This window comes from Anolis carolinensis, chromosome 2, assembly GCF_035594765.1.
Source record: "Anolis carolinensis isolate JA03-04 chromosome 2, rAnoCar3.1.pri, whole genome shotgun sequence".
Lineage (NCBI taxonomy): Eukaryota > Metazoa > Chordata > Lepidosauria > Squamata > Dactyloidae > Anolis > Anolis carolinensis.
Window position 1 is genome coordinate 6,991,316 of NC_085842.1, and position 13,793 is coordinate 7,005,108.

The 13,793-nt window shown below is 40.9% G+C and overlaps 1 protein-coding gene across 1 annotated transcript in view; it reads left to right on the forward strand.

The window, feature by feature from the left end:
* Positions 1-3,765: 3,765 nt before the first annotated feature.
* LOC100558204 (zinc finger protein 665) overlaps positions 3,766-13,793 on the forward strand; it is a 38,614-nt gene continuing 28,586 nt past the window's right edge. Inside the window, exons 1-4 of the mRNA XM_062974311.1 lie at positions 3,766-4,131; positions 9,684-10,242; positions 10,345-10,471; positions 12,839-12,907. Coding sequence (XP_062830381.1) covers positions 9,787-10,242; positions 10,345-10,471; positions 12,839-12,907 — 652 coding nt within the window. The 5' untranslated portion in view covers positions 3,766-4,131; positions 9,684-9,786. The remainder of the gene's footprint in view (positions 4,132-9,683; positions 10,243-10,344; positions 10,472-12,838; positions 12,908-13,793) is intronic.

The following is a 13,793-nucleotide window of genomic DNA, read 5'->3' on the forward strand; positions in this document are numbered from 1 at the left end:
TGCATTCTGTTTGTCAGCCGCAGTGGGAACGGTTTTATAAACAGCCGGCTTCAAAGGGACAAAACTGATTTTTTCCCCCCAAAAGCGGCCCCATTATAGCATTATAGTGAGCCTGCTCCAATTGCCATGGCAACACCCAATGGGATGCCAGAGTTTGCAATTTGGCTTTCCAGCTGAGAATTATGAATGCAGCACATTTGAGCATCCGAGGGGATGTTGCCATGGCAGCTAAAGTGAGACCATAGTGCTATAATTGGGCCGTGTGAAAGGGCCCTCTCTCCCCAAATTGCTTTTCTCTGCAGGGATCCCAAAATTGGTCTGCATTCAATTTTCCCTTGATGGTGCTTTTGCACCTAACAATTTCCTTGTTGCTTCTTCTAAGATGCTTTAGGGTGCATCTACATTGCCGATTGAATGCAGTTTGATACCACTTTAAAAGCCACGGCTCAATGCCATGGAATCCTGGAAATATCACATTTTATACCCATGCTCTGAAAAGTAATTTTTATATGGTGCAGCGTGTTAAACCGCTGAGCTGCTGAACCTGCAGACCGAAAAATTGCAGGTTCAAATCTGGAGCGGGGTGAGCACCCACTGTTAGCCCCAGCTACTGCCAACCTAGCAGCTGTATGGCCATGTTTCAGAAGTATTCTCTCCTGATGTTTCTCCCACATCTATGGCAGGCATCCTCAGAGTTTGTGGGGTATGTTAAAAACTAGGCAAGTGGGGTTTATATACCTGTAGAATGATGTCCAGGATGGGAGAAAGAACTCTTGTCTGGTTGAGGCAAATGTGAATGTTGACATTGGCCACCCTGATTATCATTGAATGGCCTTGCAGCTTCAGAGCCTGGCTGATTCCTGTGTGGGGAAATCCTTTGTTGGGAGGTGTTAGCTGGCCCTGATTGTTTCCTGTCTGGAATTCCCCTGTCTTCTAAGTGTTGTTCTTTACTTACTGTCTTGATTTTAAATATTTTTTATACTGGTAGCCAGATTGTGTTCATTTTCATGGTTTATTTTCAACACTCAGAACACAGGAGAATTCCAGACAGGAAACAATCATGGCCAGCTAACAATCATGGCCAGCTAACAATCATGGCCAGCTAACACCTTCCTACAAAGAATTCTCCCAGGCAGGAAGCAGCCAGGCTTTGTTGCTGCAAGGCTATTCAGTGCTAATCAAGATGGCCAATTGTAACATCCAACAGACAAGAGCTCTTCCTCCCATCCTGGACCTTCCACAGATATATAAACCCCATTTGCCTAGTTTCCAACAGACCTCACAACCTCTGAGGATACCTGCCATAGATGTGGGCGAAATGTCAGGAGAGAATGTTTCTGGAACATGGCCCGGAAAACTCACAGCAACCCCGTGATTCTGGCTATGAAAGCCTTTAACAACACAGTCAAAATACATCATCACCATCATAAATAAATGCATTTGATAAAAAAGCATATATTAAAAGATATTTTTTGATAAAATACACATATTAAAATACATGGAACAAAGATGAAAATGCAACAGACGGACATAGAATGTGAATTTAGTACAAGTAATGCTGTGCACGAAATATAAAGTTCGTGTGCCTTGAAAGCAAACTGAATTAAATCTAATAATAGTAGTAGTAGTAATAATAATAATAATAATAATAATAATTGACCAGTCGTATGACCATTTCAAAATAAATCTATATACAGTAGAGTCTCTCTTATCCAAGCTAAACGGGCCGGCAGAACCTTGGATAAGCGAATATCTTGGATAATAAGGAGTGATTGAGGAAAAGCCTATTAAATATCAAATTAGGTTATGATTTTACAAATTATCACCAAAACATCATGTTATAAAACAAATTTGACAGAAAAAATAGTTCAATACGCAATAATGTTATGTTGTAATTACTGTACAGTAGAGTCTCACTTATCCAACGTTCTGGATTATCCAATGCATTTTTGTAGTCAATGTTTTCAATACATGATGATATTTTGGTGCTAAATTGGCAGCAAAGGCAGCTGTAAATGCAAATGAAATTGGAAAATGTTTCTCACTTTTTCAAACTTTAAGGTATTTCTATATCACCTCCCAGCCTGCCAGGGTTTCTAAAAGCTAAAATGCATCTAAACAATCAAAACAGCATATTAGTATACAGTTGGCCTTCTTCTTCAAATGTTTAATCATTTTGGATAGATTTTATTTTTATACTTTGGTTCAAGTTTTAGTATAGATTCCATCTTAACATGACATTATCTTCCTTGAATCGCATTTATAGGGGGAAGACTATATGATTGAGCAATGTAAAATAATAACTACAGTAGAGTCTCACTTATCCAAGCCTCGCTTATCCGAGCTTCTGGATAATCCAAGCCATTTTTGTAGTCAATGTTTTCAATATATCATGATATTTTGGTGCTAAATTCATAAATACAATAATTACAACATAACATTACTGCGTATTGAACTACTTTTTCTGTCAAATTTGTTGTATAACATGATGTTTTGGTGCTTAATTGGTAAAATCATAACCTAATTTGATGTGTAATAGGCTTTTCCTTAATCCCTCCATGTTATCCAACATATTCGCTTATCCAACGTTCTGCCGGCCGTTTATGTTGGATAAGTGAGACTCTACTGCAGGGGTCCCCAAACTTTTTAAGCAGAGGGCCAGTCCACAATCCTTCAGACTGTTGAAGGGCCGAATTATCTTTTGAAAAAAAATACAAATTCCTATGCATACTGCACATGTCTTATTTGTAGTGCAACAACAACAACAACAATGAAAGAACAATACAATGTTTAAAAATGAAAACAATTTTAACCAACATAAACCTATTAGGATTTCAATGGAAAGTGTGGGCCTGCTTCTGGCCAATGAGATAGTCAAGGTAATTAGGATTGTTGTTGTTGTTGTTGTGTGCCTTCAAGTCATTTCAGACTTTGAGTGAGCCTAAGTCTAAAATTTATTTATTATTTATTTACTGCATTTATTTACTACATTTGTATCACACCCTTCTCACCCCAAAGGGGACTCAGAGTGGCTTACAAGTTGTATGTACATACAATATATTATATTATTAGCATGGCACAATATTAGCATTATATATTACTATATTGAACTATACCACTATACTGTAATATTATTAGTAATATTATATGTAATATAGAATATATAATTAATATTATTATATGGTATTATTATTAGTGTTATATTGTATTACATTATAATATTATTATCAATATTATATGTATATACAATATATTATATTATAAAACTGAGGGCGGGGGCCAGGTAAATGACCTCGGAGGGCCACATCCGGCCCCCGGGCCTTAGTTTGGGGACCCATGCTCTACTGTATTTACGAATTTAGCACCAAAATATCACGAGACATTGAAAACATTGACTACAAAAATGCATTGGATAATCCAGAACCTTGGATAAGCGAGTCTTGGATAAGTGAGACTCTACTTTATAGTGTAAACAGGCTTAAGCTTTGATAGACCTAACTTCCACTTGAGAATTTCCCAATCCCTACGCAAGCTGAGGCTACCAATGCCTTTCTCTCTGGGTGCATCTACACTGTAGACTTAACTCAGTTTGGTACCACTTTAACTCTCATGGCTGAATGCTGCTGCAGAGATTTTGTCCTAGGCTGGACTACACTTCCCAGCATCCTCAGGCGCCGCAGAGGATTGTGGTGCTTGTAGTGCATATATTATTTATTTTTTAAAAAAATATTTATTTATTCCCCCCTAAAGAGGAGGAGGCGAACAGGAAGTGGCTGTCTGAGACGGCATCCGGGTCTGGTGGGTTGGGAGGTGTCCTTTTTAAAAGAAATATATATATATAGAAGTGAACAACCCCCCCTTCCCTTTGCTTTCCCTGTTTGGGTGCGGCTTGCATTTGCACAAAGGGAAATTATTATAATTTGCATTTGGCAAGGCAGGCTTTGCATTGCATTCTTTGCAACCTCGCTCCTCCTGGAGGAGTGGGCTCTCTCTCTGCAGGGAAAAGAAGGCAATTGAAGAAGAAAAAGGAGAGGAAAAGGCGCAGAAGCAGCAAAAAGAAAGCCTGGACTTGACGGATTGCAACACCCAGCAGCCTTGACAGGAAGCCCCTTTCCTGTCTAGGAAAATCTGGTAAGTCTGTCCCTTTTTATTGTGCCTTTAACGACCCCAAAAGATGGGGGAGAGGGAGGTAAAGCTATCCTCCACTTGAGGACAGGGTTGTTTTCCTGGACTGCATAGCCCATCATCCTTAGCCAAGGAGCCTTCTGGGCCCTGGAGCTCTCCTCTTTCTTTTCTTTCTCCTCCTACTCTTCTCTCATAGCCTAGCATCACTAACCATGTTGTCATCTGGATGCAATTTTGCAATGGCTTCAATGCAAATGGGAACCCTGGGAGTTCTAGTTTGGTGAGGCACCAGCACTCTCTGGCAGGGAAGGCTAAAGACCGTGTGGAACTACCCCTCCCAAGGATAATAATAATAATAATAATAATAATAATAATAATAATAATAATAAACAACAGGAAAAACTCAGCTGATATCAGGACCTCAAGATTGAACTTCAAAGACTCTGGCAGAAACCAGTACAAGTGGTCCCGGTGGTGATGGGCACACTGGGTGCCGTGCCAAAAGATCTCAGCCGGCATTTGGAAACAATAGACATTGACAAAATTACGATCTGCCAACTGCAAAAGGCCACCCTACTGGGATCTGTGCGCATCATCCGGAAATACATCACACAGTCCTAGACACTTGGGAAGTGTTAGACTTGAGATTTTGTGATATGAAATCCAGCATATCTATCTTGTTTGCTGTGTCATAATAAAATAATAATAATAATAATAATAATAATAATAATAATAATAATAATAATAATAATAGATCTGCCAGCTGCAAAAGGCCACCCAACTGGGATCTGCGCGCATCATCCGAAAATACATCACACAGTCCTAGACACTTGGGAAGTGTTAGACTTGAGATTTTGTGATATGAAATCCAGCATATCTATCTTGTTTGCTGTGTCATAATAAAATAATAATAATAATAATAATAATAATAATAATAATAATAATAATAATAGATCTGCCAGCTGCAAAAGGCCACCCGACTGGGATCTGTGCGCATCATCTGGAAATACATCACACAGTCCTAGACACTTGGGAAGTGTTCGACTTGAGATTTTGTGATACGAAATCCAGCATATCTATCTTGTTTGCTGTGTCATAATAAAATAATAATAATAATAATAATAATAATAATAATAATAATAATAATAATAGATCTGCCAGCTGCAAAAGGCCACCCGACTGGGATCTGCGCGCATCATCCGGAAATACATCACACAGTCCTAGACACTTGGGAAGTGTTCGACTTGAGATTTTGTGATACGAAATCCAGCATGTCTATCTTGTTTGCTGTGTCATACAATAATAATAACTTTATTTTTGTATCCTGGTACATCATAATATACAGTATCGATACATTTAAAACAAGAACACATACAACAAGCATATAAATAAAACAAGCATATAACCAATAAAACCTAATGAGCAATAGAAGAGGACTATTAAGAGTATTCAAGGGGGTCAGGCGATAAAATATATATGCCCTTGCATTGAGCCATGGCAGTGAGAGTGGTGTCAAACTGCTCTAATTCTGTAATGTAGATGTTCTTCTTTCCTTGTTGGTCTACATAACCCTTGGCTATGCAGCTTTCTGGGCTTGGGACTCCTTCTCCTCTTCTTCCGGCTCTAGTTTGGTGACATAGCCCATCATCCCTTGGCCATGGAACTTTCTGGGTGCTGGAGACTTCCTCCTTAATTTCGTCTCCCCATTTTCCTCTGGACTATGTAGCCCACCATCCCCTGTCCTTATGTTTTCTGGGTCCTAGAGCCCTGGGTGCATCTCAGTTGTAGAATTAATGCCATTTGATAGCCCATTAGCTGCCATGCAGCATCTGTTGGAATTCAACCTCACACTGCCCAAGTCTCCAGTCCTCAATGAGGAAGAGTTAGCTTTAGAATAGTCTGAGGAAAATCTCTTGCAATATATTTATTGCTTCTCTCTGTTTCCGCTCTCATTCTGACAGATACTTTGCAGGTGCATGCCTTTTGTTTTTGACTTTCTACTTCTTACACCTTGGTGGGTGCTGAGTGTAGAATCATAGAATCATAGAATCGTAGAGTTGGAAGAGACCTCACGGGCTAAGAAGCAGGAAAATCACATTTAAAGCACCCCTGACAGATGGCCATCCAGCCTCTGCTTAAAAGCCTCCAAAGAAGGAGCCTCCACCACAGTCCAGGGCAGAGAGTTCCACTGCTGAACAGCTCTCACTCTGAGGAAGTTTTTCCTGATGTTCAGGTGGAATCTCCTTTCCTGAAGTTTGAAGCCATTGTTCTGTGTCTTAGTCTCCAGGGCAGCAGAAAACAAGCTCCCTTCCTCCTCTCTATGACTTCCCACCACATATTTGTACATGGCTATCATGTCTCCTCTTAAGCCTTCTCTTCTGCAGGCTAAACATGCCCAGCTCTTTAAGCCGCTCCTCATAGGGTTTGTTCTCCAGACCCTTGATCCCTTTAGTCGCCCTCCTCTGGACACATTCCAGCTTGTCAACATTCTCCCTTCAATTGCGGTGCCCTTTAACTGCCATGCAGCATCTTTTGGAATTCGGCCCTACACTGCCCAAGTCTGCAGTCCTCAATGAGGAAGAGTTAGTTAGCTTTAGAATAGGCTGAGGGAAATCCCATCTCCCCTGTCTCCTGAATGACAGTTGCAATGTGTCTGTTGTGTCTCTCTGTTTCTCCTCTCATTCTGATTGGTTGTGTAGAACGAATACTTTGCAGGTGCATGCCTTTTGTCTTTGACTTTCTACTTCTTACACCTTGGTGGGTGCTGTGTGTGTTGACATCTGTCTCTGCTTGTGTGTCAGGAAAGGTGTGTGCTTGGAGATTTTTCCTTCTCTTTTGAACTCTAGAGAGGTGGGGTTAGTTAAGGTAAAGGTAAAGGCTTTCTCCTGACATTAAGTCCAGTTGTGTCTGACTCTGGGGGTTGGTGCTCATCTCCATTTCTAAGCCGAAGAGCCGGCGTTGTCCATAGGCACCTCCAACGTCATGTGGCCGGCATGACTGCATGGAGCGCCGTTACCTTCCAGCCGGAGCGGTACCTATTGATCTACTCACATTGGCATGTTTTCGAACTGCTAGGTTGGCAGGAGCTGGAGCAAACAGAGGGCTCTCGCTCCGCTCCCCAGATTCGAATCTGCAACCTTTCGGTCTGCAAGTTCAGCAGCTCAGCGCTTTAACACACTGCGCCACCAGGGGCTCTTATGGGGCTAGTTAGATACCCTGTTTCCCCCAAAATAAGACATCCCCAGAAAATAAGACCTAGTAGAGGTTTTGCTGAATTGCTAAATATAAGGCCTCCCCCAAAAGTAAGACCTAGCAAAGTTTTGTTTGGAAGTATGCCCGCCAAACAGAACACCAGAGCATGCAGGATTAGTAAATGTCCATACCATAGATTGTTGTACATGGAAATAGTTGTATAAGAAATTCTTGATAGGATTTACAGTTTGTCTGATCATGCTGGTTTGTGATGATAACTACTGAACAGTATATAATAAATGTTCTTTTTTTTTGGTTCAAAAATAAATGTGATTCTTCTTCATGGAAAAATAAGACATCCCCTGAAAATAAGACCTAGGCCATCTTTGGGAGCAAAAATTAATATAAGACACTGTCTTATTTTCAGTGAAACACCGTAGGACCCCATTCTTAACCTGTAAATAAACCTTTTGTAATTGTTAAAGATTGAAATCTGGATCTGCGTGCTTACCTCCTAAGCTCTAAGTTCTTCACAGCCACATGTCACTTCACGCTCTGTTTGCTGTGAGCTGAATGCTCAACTTTAAGTATCCTGTTTGCCTATTTTTGGACGTTCTGCTTTATTTTGGGAGTTTTCTCCTAACACAGAAAATCCTAACAGCCTCATCCCTGGTTGGTGCTTGTATGGGAGGCCATAACCAACCAAGTGCCATTTACGATCAGTCCTAGAGGAGTACGAGTAAATTAAGCGTCCAACTCCTCTCGTTTATGAAAACCCTATGGCATTATTGGGTCGGCAGGATCGGAATAAAGAGTCAGTCTAAATACCCTAAAGGTGTCTGATTTGGAAGCTAATTAGGGCCAGCCCTGGTTAGGTCTGAGATGGGAGATAAAGAACAGAAGATAATACTAGTTGAGCATCCCGTATACAAAAATGCTTTGGACTAGAAAGGCCAAGCTACCCTATGCAGATACCCTCATTGATTGACTTTACAAACTTCGTGGCTACTCAAATGCTAATTCAAGCTTATTAATTGCCACATTCACACTTGATTTAAACAGATTTTTTCTCCTACTCTAGACATTATTCCACGGATATATATACACTCCACTTGTCTCACTGCCAACAGAACCTTTCAAAGGTGCAGGTGAAATGTGATGAGAAAATGCTACTGGAACATGGCCATACATCCTGAAAAACTCACAGCAAACCAGTGATTCTGGCCATGAAAGCCGTCAACCATATGTTAATTTTCTTGCTGCTGATAATCATACAAAAATATTAACCTACCTCTGTGCATTGGATTTTCTCCCACAGATTTCTTGCTCCATTCATATGCAAAAGACATGTATATATGCACTTACCTACTTACTTACTTAGGCGATCCCTTGTAGCCCGAGGATGATGGCCCTCCAAGTATAGTGTCTTGGCGATGGATGTGACTGTAGAGCCCTATTCTTGACTCGCATGTTCTCTCGCAGTGAGGACATTGGTTTCCAGGCGGAAGGTGGTCCTGGTCTGAGTTGGCTTGACTCGCCTTCCTCTTGGCACATTACTCCTTTAAGCCCTCCATTCGTGCCTATTCGAATTCCACAGCACTGCTGGTCACAGCTGACCTCCAGTTAGAGGGCCAGGGCTTCCCAGTTCTCAGTGTCTATGCCACAGTTTTTAAGGTTGGCTTTAAGCCCATCTTTAAATCTCTTTTCCTGTCCATCAACATTGCATTTCCCATTCTTGAGTTGGAAGCAGGGGTGGGTTTAGGGGTTCAATCCCCCCCCCCCCGAAATTTTTCAGGTTAAAAAAAAACCTAGTTTTAACTGATTAATCAAATCCCCATAAGTGTCCAATGAAGTTTATTTGTCCTGAGTGTCCACAGAAGTTTATCGATGGAGCCTGATTGCTAAATAATTTTGCGTTATGGAATTACTCTTCATGATTTGCTAAAAAAAAGTTTCAAGTATAGGAACTGCGTTGGGAGACGGTGATCAGGCATTGAGGCAACGTGGCCTTCAGTCCAGCGGAGTTGATGGCATAGGAGCATTGCTTCAGTGCTGGTGGTCTTTGCTTCTTCCAGCACGCTGACATTTATCCGCCTGCCTTCGCAAGAGATTTGCAGGATTTTTCGAAGGCAACGCTGATGGAATACTTCCAGGAGTTGAGTGTGACGTCTGTAGACGGTCCACGTTTTGCAGGTGGCATAACAGGGTTGGGGGACAAGAGGTTTATAAACAAGCACCTTGGTATCCCTACGGATGCACTCTCTGCTTCATTCAGAGAATCATAAGATATACAAAAAATTCACTGTTAATAACTCATTCTAGAGTCTTAGTAAGAGTTGATTCACAATTTTTTTTTCAATTTCCAGAAACTTAATACCATTATTGTATTGGGCAATCTTTGCTTCATTGGTGTAGGAGGTACAAGTTGCCTCAGCCCTGTTGGGAACTGCCTTGGAGCCTGGAGCAACGATGGAGGAGCGAGATGCGTTTGGACCTGAAACAGAAAAATACTGTGATGCCGTCGAAGCCGGGAGTACGGGAAGATTGTGGGAACGAACAGCGCGGGATGACACCAGTGATGAAGAAACGCTCAGCTCGGAGGCCCAGCGCCGGTGCTTCCGGGACTTCCACTACTGGGAAGCCAAGGGGCCTCGGGAGGTGTGTGGCCGCCTCCACTCTCTCTGCCGCCGGTGGCTGAAGCCGGAGCAAAGCACCAAGGCTCAGATCCTGGACTTAGTGATCCTGGAGCAGTTCCTGGCTGTCCTTCCTGCGGAGATGGAGAGCTGGGTCAAGGAGTGTGAGCCGGAGACCAGTTCGCAGGCCGTGGCTTTGGCGGAAGGATTCCTCCTGAGCCGAGCAGAGGAGGAGAAGAAGACGCTGCAGAAAGAGCAGCAGGAAAACATGTTTCCTTTGAGTCTCAAAGAGGTAAGAACATGATGGTACTTATTCTTAAAAATGCTCAATATTTACTCCACAATTCAATGTAAATCATCCAAGGATCTCCCTGAACAATTCTATGTCTTTCAGGGGAAGCATTTCCTTCCAGAAGAAGATATGGATGCTCCAGAGATACAGAGTAGTCCATCATCATCTAACAGGAAATCAGAGACAGAGTGCATCATGGAAGAGGATGATAATGGGTCAGCTTCCACGGGTAAGTCATTTCTCAATCTCTCCCCCAACTCACTCCCATATGCCTCAAATATATAGTTATGTTTATCATCTTGGGGTGTATTTATACCACTATACAAAATCCCAAGATGGTCTATGTACAAAGAAAATATAAAGTCCAAATAGCATTTATATACAGTAACATCCAGAAAATTGATATGTGACAGGTTGAGATGACTTAATGGACATATATATAGTGTTAATCCAATTAGTAAATCCTTCTGCAGCCTCATTTGTTTTAAGCACCATGAATATGTCATCAATAAATCGGCCATAATATATTATATTGGCATAGTACATATTTAAAGATGGATTTAGCAATATAGTACTTTCTAAATTTGCCATGAATAAATTGGCAACAGAGGGGCCAACTGACTTCCCATTGCCACACCAAAGACCTGAAAGTAGAATTTACTTTGAAAAATGATTTTTTCCCCCTGAAACAGGGTACAAAAATATCCGGGCACCCCTGTAGACTTTACTTGGACTTTACTTGGGACTTTATTTCGACTTTACTTGCAAAGACTTTTTTGAGAGTGGCACTCCATTATTATTTTCTTCATTCTGTATATAGCAACATGACCAACCGTCTGCTTACTTCGCCTGGAAGATATTTTCATTGATCATGTATCCCTGAAGCCTATATACATTGGAACCAATATCAGACTTAGATAACGTTTGTGTTAGAGCTTTTGCTCCTTTTCATTTTGTCTGGTACTATCGAATTAGGAATTGTGGAAGTTGAAGTCCAAAACACCTGGAGGGCCCAAGTTGGCCCATGCCTGGTCTATACTGTAGAATTGATGCAGTTTGACATCACTTTAACTGCCATGACTCAATGCAATGGCATGGGTTGGCCCACGGGGTCTCTTCCAACGCCATTAATCTAATTCTCTTATTCTCTGAGAAGGGAGTCCTAGAACCTGAAATTAGTCCAGAAGCGTTTGGATTATTTCTTCCTGCATTGCAGAAGGACGTTGAACTGGATGACCTCTCAGAGCCCCTTCCAACTCTGGGATTCTATGAACGGCACTGACAACAATTTGCTTTTTAAGAGTCACTTTTCATGCTCTGCTGTTAAGTGATACCAAAACACTGCAAATAATAGCCGTAGAGTCTTTTCGGTTTGTGAAAGTATGGCTGCTGCGGATGAGAGGACCACATCCGTTGGAGGCCTTGAGGAAGTATCACAGGAAATTCACAAGAGGCGTTTTAGGGGGAGCGTGTGAAGCCTGAGCGAGGAAAGAGGCCGGGAAAGGAAAGGGTCCCAGGTGGCAGCAAAGGCAGCTGTAAATGCAAATGAAATTGGAAAATGTTTCTCACTTTTTCAAACTTTAAGGTATTTCTATATCACCTCCCAGCCTGCCAGGGTTTCTAAAAGCTAAAATGCATCTAAACAATCAAAACAGCATATTAGTATACAGTTGGCCTTCTTCTTCAAATGTTTAATCATTTTGGATAGATTTTATTTTTATACTTTGGTTCAAGTTTTAGTATAGATTCCATCTTAACATGACATTATCTTCCTTGAATCGCATTTATAGGGGGAAGACTATATGATTGAGCAATGTAAAATAATAACTACAGTAGAGTCTCACTTATCCAAGCCTCGCTTATCCGAGCTTCTGGATAATCCAAGCCATTTTTGTAGTCAATGTTTTCAATATATCATGATATTTTGGTGCTAAATTCATAAATACAATAATTACAACATAACATTACTGCGTATTGAACTACTTTTTCTGTCAAATTTGTTGTATAACATAATGTTTTGGTGCTTAATTTGTAAAATCATAACCCAATTTGATGTTTAATACGCTTTTCCTTAATCCCTCCTTATTATCCAAGATATTCGCTGATCCAAGCTTCTGCCGGCCCGTTTAGCTTGGATAAGTGAGACTCTACTGTATTTAATTCTATATATATGGATGAAAAATATAATAAAACAGCCCCCATCTTCCAATGCAGTTTCATAATGCAGTTTACCTGTGTTGAACCATATCATATATCAATGTGTAGACTCATATAATGCAGTTCAATGCAGATAAACTGCATTATGCATATGATTGTATGTTTTAGCAATCATGTAACCTGCCTCCAGCTGTGAGGAGAGGTGAGTAATAATAATAATAATAATAATAATAATAATAATAATAATATCATCATATAAAATTATTATGATGATTTATTTATTTATCTTCAGCAAGACAAATTCAAGATGGAAAGAAACAAAGAATTGAGAATAATAAACTGTAAAAAGTAGAAATTAAAATTGTTATTATTATGTGCTTTAAAAGAACCAACTTGAGGCAGCAGAAGAAAGAATGACATCGTTTGTTTCAATCTGCAGGAAGTGACGTCCAGTCCACTGGGGATGGGGAATCTGTAATTGTTGTGACGGACAACCAGTCATCACCAGGTATTTTTTTGGACATAATACATAAGCTCACAAATGTTCAACGGCACTGCATATAAGAGATGTTGTGACATTGCAGTCATGCACCTTGGGCAAATTGAACTTGTGATTTACCTGTCTTTAAAATGGATCATTGTGAAAGGTTTTCTATACCCTATCTTGTTCATTCCTTAAAATGGAAACTATAGTCAAGAAAAAGGCAAGAATAAGAAAGGTAGCCATATATTAGCTCCCAAGGACTATCTAATCCAACTCCCTTCAGGCCTGCAAGAAAAAGCACAACCAAAGCACTTCCCAACAGACGGCTATTCAACCTGTGCTTAAAACCCTTCAGAGAAGGAGACCCCACCACACTCCAAGGCAGGATATTTCTATAGGAAAGCCTTGTTACTATAGTGTAGTTTGACAGTGAACAGACTGCCTTGGAGGGTGACAGACCCCTGGTTATTGTAGAGAGGTTTACGTTTATGTGTCATGAGTTTTGTTGTATGTTAGATATAATTTACTTGATTGGTTATGTTATTTAATTTTAGTAGTCATGTCATAATTTGCTCTTATATGTTGGGTTATTTTGCATTATTATGTCTGAATTAAGGAGCCCTGGTGGCGAAGTGCATTAAAGCACTGAGCTGGAGACCAAAAGGTCCCAGGTTCAATCCCCGGGAGCGGCGGGAGCGGCCGCTGTTAGCTCCAGCTCCTGCCAACCTAGCAGTTCGAAAACATGCCAATGTTAGTAGATCAATAGGTACCGCTCCGGTGGGAAGGTAACGGCACTCCTTGCAGTCATGGCGGCCACATGACCTTGGAGGTGTCTATGGACAACGCCGGCTCTTCGGCTTAGAAATGGAGATGAGCACCAACCCCCAGAGTCAGACATGACTGGACTTAA